Here is a 22,217-nt window from a genome sequence, read left to right as displayed (position 1 = left end):
CTTGTTGGATTGAGTGGCTTTCTGTTCTACCAAAGACAGGAATATGTTGCTTTTTTATAGAAAGAAAATTTCTCTGCAAATAGAATTAATAGAAGGACAAGTAAACAAACATTTAATTTTACCATGTCTTTTAATATGATACCATATCTAGGTTTAAGATGATCAGGACACTGTGAGAAATTAGTCTTTGAAAAAGGAAGAATTATATAGGGATTTTAAAATGAACCATTTATATAAGATAGGAAAAAACTCAATTCTCACTTTTATTACACATATAGCAACACTGCAACTGTGTTGTATATATTATTAGCAACATATTTTACCTTTTGGCACATTTTATTAAGGTGTAATTAAACCCTAGGGAAAGATTTATTGTTTATTATTTATTGTTTATTTTTTTGTCAGCACAGGACATGTTTCTAGCCATTGTAACTTAGCCATTGTAAGTTTGCCTTCAAATATAGAAATAAGCCAACTGTTACTGTGCATTAATATTTTTCTTATTATCTCACAGGTCACCAGTATCCAGTTCTCTTATAATACTGATATAACTCAGTTTCGACAGCTATATCTGGATGACATCCGTAGGGCCTTTTTCCTTGTATCCTTTGTGGAGACTTTGGTTTAAAGAGCTGCAACTCCCACTTAATGGAGTAAGAAGACATGGAAGGTGTTTCTGCCCATCACTTAATAGTGGTGTTAAGTACTTTAACCTCCCTGAACTATAGTTTTCTCATGTAATTCACATTAAAAATTTTTTTGAACTATAGAAAAGTATAAATAATTATATGTATGTATATATATATATATTCCTGCTATTCAGATATTAGCCATTAGTACTTTGTCACATATGTTTTTTAAAAATGTGTTTTTAAGAAATTAAAACATTAGAGCTAAAGCCAAAGTCTTTCAACTCCCAACTTCAATCAAATTTCTCACATCCTGGAAGAAACCACAATTAGGAGTTCATATCTTTTTATGTGCATTTTATTCTGAACTCATATTACATAACATCTGTCTCACAAAGGTTTTTGGATCACGTCAGAGGCAATGTTGTGAAAGTTGTTAGTAGTAGAAGTTTGAAAGACAGTATGGCAGAGGAAAGTCTTAGTTTGGAAAGGCTGACTGACTAGCTGCAAGAAATCATAGGAATGTATTTCCTTTATTTTATTTTATTCAGCTTTATGGAAGTATAATTGACAAAAATTGTATATATTTAAGGTGTATATATGTTTTGATATATGTATACATTGTAAAATGATCACCACAATCAAGCTAATTATCATATCGATTGCCTCACATACTTACTGCTTTTTCTTTCTTTCTGTTTTTGCAGTGAGAACACTTAAGATCAGCTCTCTTAGCGCATTTCAAGTATACAATACAATATTACTGACTATAGTCACCATGCTGTACATTTAATCTCCAGACCTTATTCATCTTGCACAACTGAAACTTCATACACTTTCACCAACCTTTCCCCTTTCCCCACTCCTCTCAGTCCTCAGCAACCATCATTCTAGTCTCTTTTTTGAGTGTGACTATTTTAGTTTTGCTAGCTGTAGGAGTAGCTCGTATGTTTTGGATATTAACCCCTTATCAGATACATGGCTTGTAAGTATTGTATTGGAGGCATTTTCTTTGAGCTGACCATGGTGCAGAGTCTAGACCTCAGGTATAGAAAATAAATATTCCATCCTCTCTGTCTCTTGCTTTTACTCTGTTTTGCTTTCTTTCTTTCTTCCAATCAGCTAATACTGATAAAGCACTTTACCCACTGAAACTTGCATTTCCCTAAGTTATAATTTCATCTTGTCCTTTCTGTTTAATTTTTTGAAAGAAAAATTTATAGTTGCTGCCATTATTTTCTCTCCATGTATATGCCATATCCGCAAACCTCTAACAATGCCTGGCATGTAGCAGTGCTCTATCAGTATTTGTCAGATGTCTCTGCCGAAGTTGTACAGTCAGTGGTCTGCAGGGGCTTCCTGATCACTCAAATCTATTCAGTTTACCTGACCACACTTTAACATTCAAGTCTATGTTTTCTCTTTCTTTTCCCTTCACATCCAGTACACAGTACAAGTTTTCTTCTAAGATTTGTATATCGCTTCTATTCTTCTTCTCTGTAATTACTTCCTTTGCCTGATCTTCAGCCATACTTTTTTCTCCATGCTCCACCATTAACCTTCTCTTATTGTGCCTGGTTTATGCCATATTTTCCTGTAACTTTGGTAGACACTTCTATGCAAACAACTCTAAGATGTGTTTTTCCAAACTTGACCCCTTTCATGACCTCAAGGACCGCATGTCTAACATTCTGCTGGGCATCACCAAATATGTGTCCCAAACTGACTAACAACTGCCACTCCTCTTCAAAGTCACTCTCTCTGGCAGGCCTTATCTCATTTAATGGCATCACCGCACTCCCAGTCCCCAAGACATCCAACTTGTTGTCATATTTAACTGCTCCTTGTCCACTTCTAAAGTCCCTGTGGCTCCCTTCACTCTAGATCTTCATTCCCACTGCATCAGTTCACATTTCCTTGTCTCTGACATGGACTACTGAAATGGCTCCCAACTTAAATTTTCTGCCTCCAATTATTTGTCTCCCTTATCTGAATATCACACAGTCACTGGTGTTTCTTGATTATAACACTAGCCTAAAAGATTTGCTACTCTTCACTGTATCCACAATAAAGTTCAGGCTTTTTTAAAAAAAAACAAAACAAAAAACGGAGTCTTACTCTGTCACTAGGCTGGAGTGCAATGGCACAATCTTGGCTCACTCCAACCTCCACTTCCCGGGTTCAACTGATTCTCCTGCCTCAGCCTCCTGAGTAGCTGGGACTATAGGCGTGCACCACCAGGACCGGCTAATTTTTGTATTTTTAGTAAAGACGGGGTTTCACCGTGTTGGCCAGGATGGTCTCGATCTCTTGACCCCGTGATCCGCCCGCCTCAGCCTCCCTAAGTGCTGGGATTACAGGTGTGAGCCACCACACCCGGCCCAGTTCAGGCTTTTTATTAATATGCCACCAGTCTATATTTCTTGCTTCATCTTTCACCATATCCTTCGATAAAGTCTAAGTTCCTATCTGTCAAGCCTTTTTACTCTTTCTTGGCGATGTCATTTTTTTCTCACTGTTCTTTACCTTAAAATGTCTCTCCTCTATTTCTGTCATCATATCTTAGTCACCATTTGAGTATTTTGAGACTATTTTATTTATGTTTATATTCTTAGTGCCTATCTCTGTCTCTGACATATACTAGACAATAAACGTTGGTTGCTTAGATGATTCGTTGAATCACTGAATCCATGAATACATTAAAGGCTCAGCTCACCAACTCAAATGCCTCTTTTTCACTGAAAATTGTCATGATTCATACTTCCTCTTCAGTGTTGCTTCACCATTTTTTGTGGGTGTCTATAGTAATAAAAGAGCTAACACTTATCAAGCCCTTTCAGTGGGCTAGGCACCATTTTAAGTGCTTTGCTAGCAGTAAGTTCTTGGACACTAAGATTAATATCAATGTTTTATTGCTTTACTAATACAAATGTAAGTTTAAGAAATGTCAAAAAGATGTTCAGCATTTTCTCATGTGTCATTCTCTATTGAATTATTTTAAAACATGGTATCTTGTTTCTTCCCGAGCCTTTCAAGCAGTCTAGCATGTGCTTAGCATGTGGTGGGTTTACAGCAAGCATATATAGACTGTAACTGTGTCTTTCAGCTGAAAATATCTATGATATACACTAGATCCATGTTTTTCTTTTGAAAAAATCACTAGCAGCCCACTACAGATATGGTCCACCTTGCTCATGTTAGGGAAGAGGAAAATAACTTACTAGGAACTGAGTGAGGATGACCTCTCAGGGCTCATTATTCTCGGTACACAGCCTCTTCAATCTGGCTATTTTAAAATGCATTCACAAGGAGTTATAATGGAATGTTCATTGAAAACAATTCATGGTACAAGTAAAAGAGCAAATTACTCTCAAGGTAAAATTAGCATATCTTTTCTAAATGAAAAGGAAATTTGTATGAAATCTGAGTTGTTTTGCCATTTCCTTGACTCCCTTTAGGTTTTCTTCTTAGTGACAGCATTTTTTGGAACTGGAAATATAGCTTCTATTAACAGGTAATTTTAAATGAAAGTGGCATATATATATATAACTAAAAAATAATGCAACCTGGGACTTCTATACCTTTTGTTTTGTACCTTATTATTTTTTTTTCTTTTTGAGACAAAGTCTCACTCTGTTGCCTAGACTGGAGGGCAGTGGTGTGATCTCGGCTCATTGCAACCTCTGCCTCCCAGGTTCAAGCGACTCTCATGCCTCAGCCTCCCGAGTAGCTGGGATTACAGGTGCCCGCCACCATGCCTGGCTAATTTTTGTATTTTTAGTAGAGACGGGGTTTCACTATGTTGGTCAGGCTGGTCTCAAACTGCTGACCTCAGGTGATCCACCCGCCTCGGCCTGCCAAAGTGCTGGGATTACAGGCGTGAGCCACGGCACCCAGCCTGCACCTTGCTTTTTATACTGAATGATATATTTTGGAGATTGGTATGTATTGGCACATTCAGATCTACTGCGTTCATTTTAGTGGCTTCATAATATGATGTTTGCTTGTGTTTTAGTAAGTAGATTTCAAAGCATTAGTTTAAACATCTTTTTAGAAGAATATTCTTTTACCGTTACAGAGTGAATTCTAAATTCTTTTTCCTTGTTATAATTCCCTAGCTTTGATCTTGCCTCTGTCTATTGCTTTCTGACTGTGTTCAGTCCTTTTATGATGGGAGCGCTGATGATGTGGAAGGTTAGTTTTCTTATTTTGTTATTTGTATTAAGCTATTGATTGATTAAGATTATAAAGTCATTTAGACAGAGTTAAGTAGCAATGGAAAGAAGATATCCTTTCAGAGTTGGCACTGCTAAACTGGAGGTGAAACCCTCTATCCCTTACTCCAAACCACAGTTAATCTTTTTGCTTTACTCTAAGTGCATTTGACTTCAAAAGAGTAGGGATTCAACTGTTAATTTGAGAGGATCTTATCAGATGTGATTAAAGCCTGTGGGAAGCTATGGATCAAACTGCAGTGCTGCTAAAGAGTATAAGGTTCCCTGAACCCATGTTCTCTACCCATGAGCTTGCCAACATAATCTTTTCTCATAAGCCATGTACCTGGAATTGATCAATTCATTCAACAAATGTGTCAGTTTCTGCTATATTTAGTAATGTGCCAGATACTAGCTGGGTGCTGACAATACAAAGATAATGACCATTTTCAGCTTTCCAGGGGTTCAGATTCTTCATTAGAATGTAATTCATGTTCTTCTTCTCTAAGGTCATTATGCTTGTTTTATTCCCTTTACCATAATGCCTGACACATTTTACTTAGTATATATTTGTTTAAATAAAGTAAACTGATTCTTACCTAAAATCTGATTACCTAATGTTCAGATTTATAAATAAAAATGGTTAAAGGTGTCATCTTAATAGGATTAATGTCTGCTTTTTGTTATTACACTAATACAAATGGAAGTTTAAGAAATGTTAAAAAGATGTTCAGTTTCTCACATCCTGTTCCCTACTGAGTTATTTTAAAACATGTTGCTATTTCCTTAATTTTCATTCACATTTTTTAAATGGTTTTTTTTCCCAGTTTATTAAAGACCATGGGCCTTTAATTAAAAACAAGCAAGCAAGCAAGCAAGCAAGAAAGACAAAGCTCAAATTAGAATGCTAGGTTCTTAATCTCCAACACAATGCAGTAAGCTTTAATGACATAATACACTTGATGACTTTTGTTGACTGATGTGTCTAGAAGTGAGGGCCCTGCTGAATTCTATTTTATTCATATGTCCTTCACTTGAAAAAGAACTGTATGCTGTCTTGAACATCATTTATTTTCCATATCTCCCCCTTTTTTGAAACATCAAGTTATATATATTTTTCAAAATTGATAATTGGAAAGCAATACCTCAAGATATTAACAGTATTAGCTCTGGATTATGGATTTTCAACCAGCATAAATTTTACTATAGCTTTATTTCAAATGTTTTATAATTTTTTTCATATTTGTTATAATGAGTGTGAATTTTATAATCATAAATAAATGTATTTTTTTAAAAAGGCAAAGATTAAGAAGCTGAATCATGTTTATAATGTTATAGTTTTAAATAACCAGATGGGTTTAAGGATCTGTGAATCAAATTATCAGGTTATATAATTTATTTGATTTGGGCATTCTGTGCTTTTCACACCCTCTTGGAATCTTTTGAACATTGTGGTTAATTATTAGAATACATTAAATGGAACAAAATTTGTAATAGGCTTTTATTTGGAATATGTATTGATGTTTGCTGTCTTTTACATTGTATAGCTTATTAATGTAGGTTTTTAAGTCAGTTTCATCACTGTTCTATGTGCCATTGGTATCATGCTTTTATTTCAGTGTTTGCTCTTCACTAGTATATATAAAAGTTACTTGAGAAATTGAAAATATTTCTGTAAGCAGAAATAGTATTTTTTTCAAAAAGTGTTTCAGATGCTTCAGTTATTCCTGGCATCATTTATTGTTCTTTTACAGATTTTAATCCCCTTTGTTCTTGTGATGTGTGCTTTTGAAGCAGTTCAGTTGACTACTCAGTTATCGTCAAAAAGGTAAATTAGTTTAAGAAACATTTGATTTGTCTATTTTTAGGAGATGAGAGTAAACTTTCGAAGACATTTCATATGATTGCTATTAAGACACTGTAACATAGATTGTTTATTACAAAAATGAGAAAATTTTCACCCGTTTAGTCAGTGTTGCTTCTCATTAGAGGAAATTAGTTGATTAGGGCCTCTAGCAGACAAGCTTGCTTTCTCAGCAATAAAATGTTATTAGAATATTATTCAAGCTAGTGAAGAACCTCCCTAGAAAACAGTAAAACATAAATGTTAAATTATTGTAGTTAATTACTTGTTATAACTGTGCCTACAAAAAGCAAAAGATACTCTAACTTTTATTTTGGTTTATTTCAAATATGTTATATAAATATGTTAACATTATTTCATTTTCCATGACTTAAAATTAACTTTTCTAAATGTCAAAAATATACTCAGTTTCTCTGTCATGATTTCTATACATTTGACAAATGGAATAGGAAGTATTCTTTCTGAGTTTTGAGGAATTTCTGGAGCAGTCCGTCTTAAGCAATCAAGACTGTGGAAGAAAAGCTGTCAACTCAACTATTTGCTTTTTTTAACCAATAAAATTGCCTTGTCAGCACAGGGACTCTGTAAAATACTTGATATAAATATGAAGCTTAGCAGTTTTGTTATTCTTGAATCAAGCTAGCATATTCAATGCTGAAAGAAATAACTAATATTAGCATAAATTTGCATGTTGTTCTTGATGAGTATAAGCTAGAACTGGGTTTAGCATAGTATTATGCATATGCCATAATGAAAAAAGTTTTTCTTCCACTGCTTAAGAATACTAGAAATCTCATTTCTAGTTTTAGTATATTTTTGCAGGATATTTACATGACTTTAATATTGAAAGTATTTATGCCTTGTCAATATCACATAAGAGATATTTACTTAGATGCAATAAAAACTGGTGAATGACATGTACTTTCCTGCATCTTTGTTGGTGGATAAGATTTTTAGAAGGGATTTTAATTAAGGTTTAAATAAGAAGAGCTGGGGACATGTGGAATGAGAAATAGAAGGCTCATCAAAGTGTATGTGTGTATGTATTCTTATATTTGTGCGTGTCTATAGTAATGCTATCTGGAAACTAGTGCGATGAAAAACAAAACACAACAGGAGAGAACTGAGGCAAAGGTGGCTCAGAAAGGTCTCTTTTGACCTTTAAACTCAGAAGTCACTGACATTTCTTCCTGGATATCACACTGACTCATCAAATTTAATGTCACACATTGAAGCCAGCGATGCCTTTTCTTCCTATTGCAAACTAGCTTCTCATCCTGTTTTCTTTATTTAATCCATCACACAAGCTGAAGTCCAGCCACCCTTACTGCCATACTGCTTACCAAATAATCACTGATATCATCTCTCCTTTCTGTTCACCTTTTAACAGTCTTATTATTTATATTGCTAATCATTTTCTTACAACTGTTGGAAGCCTACAGTTAAGATGGGGGTGGAGATACATACTAATGACTTATTTGTTTATTAGATCTATAATGCCAAGGACGAGTTCAGTATAACAAACCAGTGAAATGATTCTGCTTCTCTTCCGACTCACTCCTTAAAATGTGTATTGAACAAAAGTGAAGTAGAAAAGTTGTATTAACATTGTTTTTTTTGCATAACTTAAAATTTACTTTTCTAATTATTAATAATTTATCTAGTGTCTCAGTGTTAATAATTGGGTTCATCAACAAAACCTTGTAAATTTTGGGTAGAGACCACAAAAAGGTAGTAGCTGTGCATGAAGATTACCTGATAGTTTATCTGTTAAGAATGCTTATGGATGTAAGCAATGAAAATCTAACTAACAGTAGCTCAGAGAAATAGAGATTTATGTCCTCAAGTCACATGGAGTCTGGAGGTTGGCAGCCCATAACTCTGTGATGCCATCAGCAACCCTGCTTTTCTGCATTCCTAAGAATGGTAGATTCTTAGATTGTTGCTTTTACCCTCGTGTTTTTCTCATCATGCCTCCATCTGCCATCGTATCTCATGTGCCATCCAGACAGGAACAAGGGAAAAGGACTAATGAGGAAAAAGGCAAGGAGATATGTCAGCTGATTCTCCTTTTCTGTCAGGGTAGCAGTGTCTTTCCCAAAGGCCCCATGTAGCAGATTTCTGACTATGTCTCTATGGCCAGAACTCTGTCTGGCACACATTCATTTTAAACTGGAAGGTCGTTAGGGAAGAGGAAGGTGTGGGGGTGTGAAACAACCTGCCAAAAGTCACAATTGTGGCCAGTTCATTTCACAGTTTGAGATGACATGGACCATGAAGACCTTTGTCACCTTCAGAATGCAGCAAAGCATGAGAGAAGATTAGAAGGCCACTGAGAAAGAGAAACAAGTTTTAGTATTACAGAAGTATTCAACAACCAACCATATAAGATCTGAAAGGGATGATTTTTCAGTTCTGTGTTTGATTAAATACTCAACTGTACAAGAGCCATGGCTACACGGCAGGGATTGGGGAAAAAAAAACACAAAAACTTAGAAATAGCAGTTGTCAACAATGTGATCTAGCAGCCAAAAAGCTAGTTTTCTCATGCCCTCTATTAATTGAAGTGAAAATATTTTGACTCTAATTTTGAATATACCATTTTGTTCTGATGGATATTTTTATCTCCAGAATGTTTTGCTCGCATATTTAGGAATCCAGATTTGAATCAGAATTATTATAATATTGAATAACTTTTATTGGGAAAGTGTTTTTATGTGGGTACTCTATTAAATCAGCTTAATTTTTAAATTAATTTTATATGAAGTAGAAGTAAATTACTTCTAAGTATTTCTATTTTGATTTTTAATTTATTAAAATTATTTTTATTAATTTTCAGAAAGTTTTTGTGTTATTTGTTTTTATCTTAAAGTCTATGGATTTCAGCTCCTGCCAGAGTTTTTTTTTTTCTTCTACAGTTATCATATCTACCAGGTCTCATTCACCTAGATCAGATATTACAGATCTGGTTATTGTCAAGATTTGCTTCTTCCATCATTATTTTGTTAGTTACAGATTTTATTCTGTGTGGTTTTAGCCTTCTACAATGTTATTTGGTGTTGTTTCTACCAGGTCTGATTTTTCCTGGGTCAGATTTTTTGTGTTCTATGAAATCAAAAGAAAAAGGTTCTTAAGTCAGTCTTAAATCTAAAGCATATTTCACAATGTGTGGCATTAGCCATTTTCAGTTTTATTTTATGCTAATTACTCCTACTATTCATTCAGCACATAGGGTTTGAGTTTGTTTCATATACCGGGCACTGTACTAGCCACTGGTGATACATTTCGTGATCAGAGCTTACTGTCTACCTGGGGAGACAAAGAAAATAAAATGCTTGTAATAACAAAATTTCAAGTAGTGTTAAATGTCAGGGGAAAAAATGAAGTGATCCAGGGAGACTTCTCTAAGGAGAAGCAATTTATGCAAAAACCTTAATATGGTCTTTACTCACATAGTTTTATGGTTCACTCAGGTGGAGGGAGTGAAACATACAAAGGGCATGAGTTGAAAACATGCTTGGTGTATTTGGAGAACAGCAAGAAAGGTAGCCTTGAGCAGAGTATGCTAGCAGAAGAATTGTAGGAAATAAAGTTGAACAGGTTGGCAGGGGCAGAAAAGAAGGGGCCATTTAGGCCAGAGATAGGACTTCACCATTATTCAGTTGTGGCAAGAAGCCTTTGGTAGGTTTTGAAGGCTGTTCTGTCTGTTGCATGGATAATAACTTTAGGAAGACAAGAATAAGAGCAGGGAGATCAATTAAGGGTCTTGCAAGTGAACAATCACAGTGGCTCAATGGGGATGATAAGTAATATTTATTATCAATTGGATAAAAGCTCAATAGCAGGTATTTATCTCTTGAATAAAAAGGTATTTATGAGGAAACTCATAGGATCTAGGTACACAGTAGCTTCAAAACATCTTGGAGATCAAATAATACCATATAACTAACCTGACTTTAATAAAATTATTGTATTTAGAGCAAGGGAATGATAACCCTATCCTTCTTAAAATTAGATCACCATGAATATTGAATAGTGTATTACATTTATGCCTTCGCATTTGAGCAACATATGAATAAACGAGGGAACCAGGGACACATTCAAAGGAACGTGGTGAAGATGCTGAAGGCCTCTGAGAGTCAGTAGAGCCATAGGGAGGCAGTGTGCGTAATGGTTAGGAGCACAGGCTATGGGGCCAGACTTGCTGTTAGAAGTCTATGACTTACTGTTACTAGCTGTGTGACCTTGAGCAGGCTTACTTCTGGGTTCTTCAGTTTCCACAGAATGGTTCAAGAATATGAAGATTTGCTCTGGAAAATCATTTTCCTTCCTTTTAATTAAGACTTAGTTCAGGGATCGTATTCTCTGTTAAACCTTTTTTACCCAACTGCTCCACTCCCCAGAATCCTTCCACCCTCAAATTTCTGGCTAAGTTAGGTAACTCAGACTGTGGCTGATAAAATTGTTTCTTACATTTCTGTTTCACACCCAGTTAGAGGCTGATTTGTGTCCTCTAAAATTCTTATGTTGAAGTCCTGACCCCCAAGTACCTCAGAATATGACTAAATTTGGAGACAGGGCCTTTCAATAGGTAACTAAAATGAGGTGATATGGGTGGGCCCTAGTCCAATATGACTGATGTCCTTGTAAGAGGAAAAAATTAAGACACAGTCAAACACAGAAGAGATAACATGTGAACCTAAGGGAGAATATGGCCATTTACAAGCTAAGGAAAGAGACCTCAAATAAAACCGACACTGCTAACACACAATCTTGGACTTCCAGCCTCCAGAACTATGAGGAAATTTATATTGTTTAAGCCACTCAATCTGTGTGTGGTACTTTGTTATGGCAACCCTAGCTAATACACACCTTGTGAACTCCATAAGGGGAGAGATTATATCTTTAATTTCATTTAAAGCTTTTGTTTAAGGAGTGAGAATGAAACCGATATTTACTAGGCAGATACCATATGTCAGGCACTGTATTAGGTACTTTCCACATATTACCTGACTTAATTTTTCCAATGGTACTAGGAAATATAGATATTATTACAACCATTTTATAGATAAGGAAACTGAGGCTGAGAAGACAATAAATAACTTAATCAGATGTGTCTTAACTTCAGAAGGATCCCAGAATATCATCTGTGTCACACAGTAATATAATTGTCTTTAGAAAAATAAAAATATTTCTAAAAAATCAAAACTTTGTAAAAAAGGTATGTAAAGGTTTTTTAAAGGTTTTGTTTGTTTGTTTGTTTGTTTTGAGGCAGAGTCTCACTCTGTCACCCAGGCTGGAGTGCAGTGGTGTGATCTCATTGCAACCTCCACCTCCCAGGTTCAATCGATTCTCGTGCCTCAGCCTCCCGAGTAGCTGGGCTCACAGGCATGTGCCACCACACCTGCCTAATTTTTCTATTTTTAGTAGAGCCGGGTTTTCGCCATGTTGGCCAGGCTGGTCTTGAAATCCTGGCCTCAAGCAATTCACCCACCTTGGCCTCCTAAAGTGCTGGGATTACAGATGTGAGCCACCGCACTCATTCTAAAGCTCTTTTGAATTGTATTTATTATTTTTCTATTCCAGAAGAACTGGGTCCATAGGGTAGAATATTTGCTGTGCTTTGATTCACAGAAGAAAGAACTCTGCAGTAATTGGAGCTGCTGAAAATGGAGTGGATTCTGTTGCTGCAACCACTAAAACTAGTGCTAGACAATGCCTTTATTGGGATTGATACTTTGGGAATTCATACTTTAAGTAGAAGGTTGTACTGGATGACCATTGCATTCTCTACAAACTCTTAATCAGAATAACACACTTTATTATGTGTCTGAATGGAATTATACTTCTGTAAGATATGATCAGTCTGACTTGTGATATATATCTGCATATGTGAATTATTGAGTTACATGTCTTTATTTCAAACCTATGGTTAGAAAAACAATTATTTATTAAAAAGAAGTCACAAACCTCTACCAAAACCTCACACTTTATTCAAAAATTAACTCAAAATGGACCACAGATTTAAATTTCTAGGAAAAAAATAGAGCAAATCCTTGGGATTTGGGTTAGGCAAAGAGTTAGGCTTCACATCAAAATTGTAACCCATAAGAGGAAAAATTGATAAACTGGACTTCTTCAGAATTAAAAGTTTTTGCTCTGTGAAAGACTCTAGTAAGAGGAAGAGAACATAGGTTACATACTGGGAGAAAATATTTACAATCCAGGTATCTGACAAAAGACTAGTATCTAGAATATAAAAAGAATGCACAAAACTCAACAGTAAAAAAATAATTTAATTAGAAAGTGAGCAAAACACCTGAAGAAGATATACAGATGGCAAATAAGACAATGGAAAGTTGTTCAGCATTATTAGCCATTAAAGGAATGCATGTAAAACCACAATGGGTTGGGCGTGGTGGCTCATGCCTGTAATCCCAGCACTTTGGGAGGCCGAGGCGGGCGGATACGAGGTCAGGAGTACAAGACCAGCCTGACCAACATGGTGTAACCCCGTCTCTACTAAAAATACAAAAATTATCCAGGCGTCGTGGCGGGTGCCTGTAGTCCCAGCTACTCAGGAGACTGAGGCAGGAGAATCGCTTGAACCCGGGAGGAGGAGGTTGCAGTGAGCCAAGATTGTACCACTGCACTCCAGCCTGGGCGACGGAGCGAGACTCCATCTCAAAAAAGAAAAAAAAACACCAACAATGAAATACCATTACACACTTATCAGAACAGTTTATCAGAATAGTTAAAAACAAATAGTGGCATCACCAAATGCTGTTGAGGATGTAAGGAAATTGCTCTCATGCATTGCTGGTGGAAATGTAACATGGTACAACCACTCTGAAAAGAGTTTTACAGTTTCTTATGAAACTAAACATGCTACTGTTGTATGACCTAGCAATTGCACTCTTGATGTATTTTCCTAGAGAAATGAAAGGTTTACACAAAAAATTAGACACAAATGTTTATAACAGCTTTATTTGTAAGAGCCACAAACTGGAACAATAGCCACAAGTAGAAACAACCCTTGATGTCCTTTGGTGCTTGAATGGTTAAGTAAACCATTGTATATGCATATGATGGAGTACCAATCAGCCATAAAAGTAAATGACCCATTGATACAGCACCTTGGATGATTCTTGAGAAAATTATGCCAAGTGAGAAAAGCCAATCCCAGAAGGTTACAAAAGGTAACAAAGTGTTATATAAATTGTTCAACTTGTTATGTATGTGATTCTACTCATAAAACACTCTTAAAATGACAAAATTATAGAAATGGAGGACAGATTAGTGGCTCTCAGGGGTAGGGATTAGGCAGAGGGATGGTGAGGGGAGGACAGATGTGGCTATAAAAGGGCATCATGAGAGATCTTTGTGCTGATGGGAACACTCCTTACCTTGACAGTATCAGTGTCAGTGTCCTGCTTGGGATATTATACTATGGTTTTACAAGATCTTCCCACTGGGGGACACTGGGTAAAGGGTACAGAGGATCCCTCTGTATTATTTCTTGAAATTGCATATTAGTTAACAATTACCTCAAAAGTTTAGTTTTGAAAATCATAATGTATGTCCCTTTCATTTTACTGAAATAAATATTCAGAGCACTTAATAACACATTTTATAGTCCAGCTCATCTCTATGGTATGGTCACCCATGATAATATGAAAAGAACCTTTGAAAGTTGTATTTTCAGAAGCAAAAATACCAACAACACTAGGTTATTTGCCTAGTCTCACTTGGATTTTAATGAGCTTGAAAAATGCACCTGTTGTATTAGATGTAATTTTTCCTTCTTTTTTTTTCCAGCCTTTTTCTCATTGTTCTCGTCATATCAGACATTATGGCTTTGGTAAGGCATTACTGGGTAGTCCATATAAATTAGATTAAGAGTCCCGGGTTAATTTAATAAAGAGAAATATGAATGCATTTCGGTACGTGAAATCTTTAGATATTGAGTTGTAAGTGCTGGCATAATTTACACATATAAATTATGTTCTTTTATATTAGTTATGCAGGATGTGTGCTCTTCTTCAGGTGTCAAAAGTCTTACTACTTGATTTATTTGAATTTGTCATACCTCGTCTTCCATGTTGCTTTGTATCTGAAATGAACCTTCCAAAGAAAATTAGCAGAAAAAGCTAACTTTAAATTTAGATAATACATCATTTTTCTATTGAAATGTTGATTTTTAACCCTTCTCTCAGATTAAAAATGAAAGGAAAGGGGGAGGAAAGGAAGGAAGGAAAAAGGAAATACAGCTTTTCTGTTGGGAAGATGTTAATCAAGACGTAGCTGCAATAAATGAGTTCTGATGTATGTAGGTAGGCCTCTCTCATTAACAAAAAGAGGAACCTATTTTATGTCTACAACTTTGGGGAGTTCCCAAGACCACCCTCAGCTTTAGTAATTCACTAGAATTCACAGAACTCACTGAATGCTGTTATATTCAGTTACAGTTTATTCCAGTGCATAGGGCAGAGTCCAGGATACCAAATGCCGAGCTTCTGTTTCTCCCTGTGGAATCAGGACAGCATTACCCTCCCACTATTGATGTGTGACAGTACACATGGAGTATTGCCAACCAGGCTTACCTAAGCTTTGTTGTCCAGACTTTTTAGTGGGGCTTGATCACATACTGCCTACCTGGCTGACCTTTAATCCCTTCTGCGGATACAGCTGGTAATATGGCCCAAAGCCCTCATCATACATCACATTATTAGACTGTCCAGTGGCCAAGCCCTCAGGCACAACCTTCTATGAGGCATGACATTCCATGACATTCCAAGGGCCCAGAAATTGCCTCCCAGTAGCTGAGAACGAACACCAGCGGTCTTTTTGGGTAAGGTTAATTTGTCACCATATAACATCCCATGCCAGAAGTAACTAGGAATACTAATAAGGGTAGCTTCCCAAATCAGATTCCTAGTCACTCGGTTTAGATGAGAGTACTTTTGTGTGGTGGTGAACCATTATTCATTGTATTTCTGAAACTGACCACACATAATGTGAGAGCAAATCAGCTTTCAGTTTTGTGCAAAGTGACCAACAGACATATTAATAGAAGAGGATTGAAATTCTGATTAATTTTATATAAAAAAGATTGCATAAATTGACTTGAACAGCCATTTGTGATATAACTTCTGCTCATTTGATTGACATCTTCTCTTACCTCTCCATCCTTGTTTTCTCTACACCATCCCCCTTTGACACTACCAAGCTCTCTCTGGACTCTTGATGTATATATAGGCTATTCCCTCTGCCAAAAACTTCTTTCTCTCCAAACCTCCTTTCATCTGATTCCTACTTTTTACTTAGATTTCACCTTGCAATGGGAAGCCTTCCCTTCCATTCTAATCAGGGTATGAACCCCTTCCTCTGTTTCTATAATTGCCTATATTTTCCAATGATAACACTCCCTCCATCCCCCCCTTACACACACACACACACACACACACCCCTGATAATTTGACGGTATTATTTACTAGAGCCTATGCCTTGTGAGGAGGAGTTTATCTCCAGCACCTAAGACAGTGATCGGCACACAGTAGGTAGTCAGTACAGTAAATATTTGTTGGTAGATGGATGACATGGCTTCTTTCCACTGACATCTTTAGTATTATCTAGTGCTTTTTTATTGATGTTGGCTTGTTCTTCTTTATTTCTAATTATTCAGAAATGTCACTTTTGTGTTCATTTGATCGATAATTCTATTTCTGGATTTTAGACTACTGCTAATTCTAATCCAAGCAAAAGTTTCAGTAAATGACATATTCTTGTTGATTACAGTCAGATAGTGATTCTTAGAGTCAGAAATCTGAAACATACAGTCCTAAAATAGCTTTGTTTTTAGACTGAATCTGAATAGCTTTGTTTTTCATTAAGCCTTTTTTTTTTTTTTTTTTTACAGCATTTTTTCTTCTTGGTCAAGGATTATGGCAGCTGGCTTGATATTGGGACAAGGTATAGTATATATGGTCATGCATTGCTTAACAACAGGGATAAGTTCTGAGAAATATATTGTTAGGCAATTTCTTCACTGTGCAAACATCATAGAGTATATTCACACAAACCTAGATGGTGTAGCCTACAACACACCTAGGATATGGTACAGCCTATTGCTCCTAGACTATAAACCTGTACAGCATGTTATCATACTGAATACTGTAGGCAATTGTAACCCAATGGTAAGTATTTATGTATCTACACATAGAAAAGGTATAGTAAAAAATTCAGTGTAAAAGATTTTTTAACTGGTACACCTATCTAGGACACTTACCATGAATGGAGCTTGCAGGACTGGAAGTTGTTCTGGGTGAGTCGGTGAGTTATTACTGTAACCTTTTTTACTTTATAAGGTTCTTAACTTTTTGACTTTATAATAACACTTAGCTTAAACACACAAACACATTATATAGCTATACAAAAACCTTTTCTTTCTTTATATCCCTATTCTCTAAGCTCTTTTCTATTTTAAAATTAATATTTTAATTTAATATTTTAAAATCACATTTTTTTACTTTTTAAACTTTTTTGATAAAAACTAAGATACACACACACACATTCACCTAGGCCTACAGAGGGTCAGGATTTTTATCTCCACATCTTGTCCCACTGGAAGGTGTTCACAGGCAATAACATGCATGGAGCTGTCATCTATGACAACAGTGCTTTCTAGAATACCTCCTGAAGGACCTGCCTGAGGATATTTTACAGTTAAATTTATATATATATATATATATGGAAAAGGAGTACAGTCTAAAAAACGATGAAAAATATGGTATAGTAAATGTAGATACTGGTAACAGTTGTTTATTGTCATTATCAGATATTATGTACTGTACATAATTGTGTGTGCCAGACTTTTATAGGACTGGCAGTGCAGTAGGTTTGTTCACACCAGCATCACCACAAACAAGCGAGAGTAATGCTTTGTGCTGCAAAGAGACTGCGCTATCACTAGGTCTGTTATCATCTTATGGGACCACCATGTATATGCAGTCCATTGTTGACTAAAACATCATTATGTGGCGCATGACTACACTCACGCAGAAGTTCTTAATAGTGCAGCAAAAAAAAATTAAAACTTAGTATCTTAGTATAGAAGGTGCCAATATGATTTTGAGGTAAGCGCAGCCAAGTAGCAGTTATTTTAAGCCCCTGGAAATGAGACATCTTTCCAATTCTTGGCATTAGCACATTAGCAAATGTTTACATGGAATGCTGTGGGGAGGATGATAGATGTTAAGTCTAGAGAGAACTAAAGGGCAGCAGAAGATGCAAGATAAACTGCTTGAATCCGCGGTTTCAAAGTTGATCATTCCAGAGTCCTAGTGTGTTTTCTTAATCTCTCATCTCTGTTTAGAAAAATAAGGCTGTTCCAGTTGCAGTATGAATTTTATATGGTGGTTTAAATTTCATGTGATCATTATCTGCCTCTTAGAATCTTTAATATGGCAACCTTTTAACATGTGATAACTATTTAAAGTGTAATTTGAGGTCAGGAACAGTGGCCCACGCCTGTAATCCTAGCACTTTGGGAGGCCGAGGTGGGAGGATTGCTTGAGCCCAGGAGTTTGAGACCAGCCTGGGAAACACAGTGAGACCCTGTTTCTACAAAAAGCAAAAAAAATTACTCGAGTGCAGTGGCCCATGCCTGTAGTCTCAGCTACTCAGGAGGCTAAGGCAGAAAAAGTGCTCGAGCCTGGGAGGTCAGAGTTTAGTGAGCCATGACTGGGCCACTGCACTTCAGCCTGGGCCACAGAGTGAGATCCCATCTCAAAAAAAAATTGATTAATTAGTTAATTAAAAATAAAGTATAATCTGAAAAGTCAGTTTCCTTTTTATTGTGATTTAAATTTCAATGATTGCCATAACCTGTTATATTTCTTTTCTTTGAGAAGAAGAAAGCAAAATTGACCCTTTTGCCTTTTCTTCTCCAAATGCATTCTGAGACAGAATACATTTTTGTATACTGATTTTATTTCATTTAGTCAATATTCATTCATCACTTTGTGTTGCCAGGAATTGTATGGGTTTGCAGGAGACACCATGTGTTAAACATCCTCTTCCCTCTGTTGATACCTCTTAGGCAACTTCTGGCATGTACTGCCTGGTTATTTATGTACATATCTGCCTCTCCCAATAGACTGTGGATGCTCTCAGATCCAGGATTGGATTTGAATCTCTTACATGCCATACGTTCTTGGCACGTAAAAGGTACTCCATAGAAAATTGATTTGGTTTTTATTTGTCTCTTATACTTGAAAGTTTAGGGAAAGTTTAGATATCCCCTTCTGCTTCCCAGCCCTCTCATTCCAAAGTGTCCAGGTGGATAGTGGCCAGAGCATGGGCTTTAAACCAGAGCGCCTGGGTTTGAATCTCATTTCTGCCACTTTTGAGCTGTGAAACCTTTGCTAAGTGACTTAATCTCTCTAAGCCCCCCGTTTCTCTTGTAGTCGTTTTGAATGAATTAATTTATATAAAGCATTTAAGTATTTAGCATAGTGCCTGGCATCTAATAAGCTTCAGTGAATGTCAGCAATTGTTACTGTTGTCATTCTGTAATTCTGTTTTTTTGTCCTTTATAGTGCTTCTTGCATTTGGCATACCTTTCTTTACCGTTTGATTATTTTCATTTTAGACATTGGTCAGAATTTTGTTTCAAAAATATTCTGGCAAAATACAGTATTTTGTTTATGAGACTTTTATTTTTAATTGTGGTAAACTACACATAATGAAATTTGTCATCATAACAATTTTTAAGTGTACAGTTCAATGGTATTAAGTATACATTCACATGGTTGTACAACTATTACCACACACCATCTGTCTCCAGAACTCTTTCCATCTTGAAAAACAAACTCTGAATGCATTAATCAGTCACACCCCATTCTCCCGCTCATCAGCCCCTGGCAACCACCATTCTACCTTTGATTCTATGAATTTGATGACTCTGGGTATCTCATATAAATGAAATCATACAGTATTTGTCTTTCTTGCAACTGACTTATTTCACTTGGTGTAATATCGTCAAGGGTCATGTATATTGTAGCATGTGTCAGAATTTTGTTCCTTTTAAAGGCTGAATGATAGTTCATTGTACGTATATATGCATATGCCATATTGTTCACCTGTTCATCTGTCAATGGATACTAGAGTTGTTTCCACCTTTGTTTATTGTAAATAATGCTGCTGTGAACTTGGGTGTGAGACTGTTTTGATGAGAGAAATTAAATTGGTTTGACTCTAAACAGGTGCCAAGGAATGAAGAAGATGCAGTTTTCATAGGAAGATGTGCATCATTAGTTTATGAACAGGCATTCATTTGTATTGCACTAAGAATTTTAGACTTTCTTTAATTAGCTTGAGGTTTATCTTTACCTGGCGTGTTTTTTCTTCAAAGTAAAAATTGTTTACTCTTATTACCAGTAATAACATGTATAAAACATAAAGCACTTTTTCATATCCATGATCTCAATTCAATCCAGCAAATATTTATTGAGCACCAGCTGTATGCTAGGAGAGTTGCTGGGGATGAGAAACTCACAGTTCTGGGCTTTCAGGAAGCATAAGGCTGGAGGAGGAAGCAGATCCGTGAGCAGGCCATATGGTGCAGTGTGAGAAATTTTAGAGTAGTCTCTCTTGTACTGTGGGGACACTTAGGGTGTCTCTCTGAGTCTTGTAGCTTAAGGAAGGCTTTTCAGAACAGGAGCTGTCTGAACACTGCAAGTGTGGGGCTTACAAGAGTACATTGGGTCACAAGAACTAGGGAGAATGTGTAGAGTGAGAGAAGGTGAAGAGCAGAGAACAAGAAGTGTGGAAACAAGGCTGAAAGAAGTGGCCAGAAGGCAGGAGAAAATCTAGAGAGCAGTATTGTGAAAATCAAGCGAGCATTTCAGGCAGGAGAGAGGTCATGCAGTCTCAGATATGACAGAGTGTAAGTGAAAACATAAAGGCGTGCCTTGGTTTAAGTGGCAGAGGACGTTGTTGAGCTTGGCTGGAGAAGTTTCAGGGGTAGGATCTGGTGCTAGATTGCTGTGCTGAATCAGATCCACCAATTTCCAGGTGAGGACTGCAGACCAAAGATAAACATTTTTCTTTTTTCTACCAAGACCCCAATAAAAATAAACAAACTTAGCAAAATGAAAAGAGTGGGAGAAGGACTATCAGCAAATTTGAGTTCAACAAATTTCTAGAAGATAGGTAACCAGAGGGAGGAAACAGCAGCTGAGAAACTACAGACAGGTATGGCAAAGGGAAAGGAGGTCCAGGGACCTCAGACTCAGTCAGACAGTAATGTGGAAGGAGGAGTGAGGAAGGGAAGCAGGAGATTAATTGGATATCTGCCTACCAAATGATGGTATCAACAGGCTCTCCATAGCCTGTCTCCTTCCTTCATCCCCATGGAGAAAGTGCTACAGGCATTTTATTCCAAGGAGAAAACCAGAAGATACCTCTAAAGAGACAAAAAAAAAAAAAAACAAAAAACAAAAAACAAAGACCTGGGAGGAATTTCATTGCTATGATATATGTGCCTCCACTTTAGTAAGGCTGTTCTCCATTCTAGCATGTGTAGCCTCCTCCTAACAAAGGACAGAGACAGGCATCCCTCCTGCTCATCCTAAAACACGACACAGCAATTCTTATTACATGCATAGAACTTACTGGTGGCCTTCCTATTCTTGAGTGAGACCTAGAGGGAAAAGAAACTTTCTTAAAAAGTGAAATACACACTACCTCTGACCCAGCAATTCCATGCCTAGGTACCCAAGAGAAGGCAAAACATACGTATGCTGAAAGACTTGTACAGGAATTTTCATAGCAGCTGTATTCATAAGAACCAAAATCTTGAAACAACCCAAATGTTCATCAGCACATGAATGGGTAAACAAATTGTGCTATAGCCATACAATGGGATATTACTTACCTATAAAAAGAAATGAGTAAGTGATGAACTCAACTACATGGATGACTATCAGATACTTTATAGAGTTAAAGAAAGCAGATATGTAAGAGTATATAGTGTACTCCATTTATATAAAATTCTAGAGCAGGCAAAACTATAGTCACAGAAAGTTGACCACTGGTTGTTTGGGGCTGGCAGTTGGGGTATGATTGACCACAAAAGGGCCTGTAGGAACTTTTAGGGTGACAGAAATGTTCTATATATTGAAGTTGTTTTTAGTTACATGGGTGTAGCATTTGTCAATAATCGGCTGACTGGACATTTAAAATGGTTCCATTTTCTCACATGTAAATTATACCTCAAAGTTGATTCATAAGGAAAAATAGAAAAACTAAAAGTTGAAATGAGTGGAGCCTAGTATGCGTAGATTAAATTCTGGTTAGTAGGAGGGACTTTGTTTTAAATAGGTGCATGCATAAACAACAACATAAAGGTAGTAAGTCATATTAGGGGGGTAACCACCAGAAGATCTAAAAAGAAAAGTAGTTAGAGTGGTTGCTCTAAAAAGTGAATAAGAAGGAATGAAAGATTGT

General features: G+C 36.4%; 1 protein-coding gene across 14 annotated transcripts in view; it reads left to right on the top strand.

Moving 5' to 3' along the window:
- The window catches only part of PIGN (phosphatidylinositol glycan anchor biosynthesis class N), a 291,867-nt gene that overhangs the window by 96,809 nt on the left and 172,841 nt on the right, over positions 1 to 22,217 (top strand). For all 14 annotated transcript variants that reach the window (XM_055368740.2, XM_055368735.2, XM_055368738.2 and 11 more), the window contains 6 exons: positions 515 to 601; positions 4,088 to 4,143; positions 4,748 to 4,823; positions 6,598 to 6,671; positions 14,526 to 14,568; positions 16,627 to 16,679. In XM_055368740.2, coding sequence (XP_055224715.1) covers positions 515 to 601; positions 4,088 to 4,143; positions 4,748 to 4,823; positions 6,598 to 6,671; positions 14,526 to 14,568; positions 16,627 to 16,679 — 389 coding nt within the window. The remainder of the gene's footprint in view (positions 1 to 514; positions 602 to 4,087; positions 4,144 to 4,747; positions 4,824 to 6,597; positions 6,672 to 14,525; positions 14,569 to 16,626; positions 16,680 to 22,217) is intronic.

Source organism: Gorilla gorilla, chromosome 17 (assembly GCF_029281585.2).
Source record: "Gorilla gorilla gorilla isolate KB3781 chromosome 17, NHGRI_mGorGor1-v2.1_pri, whole genome shotgun sequence".
Classification (NCBI taxonomy): Eukaryota; Metazoa; Chordata; class Mammalia; order Primates; family Hominidae; genus Gorilla; species Gorilla gorilla.
This window is presented reverse-complemented; position numbering and strand designations above follow the sequence as displayed.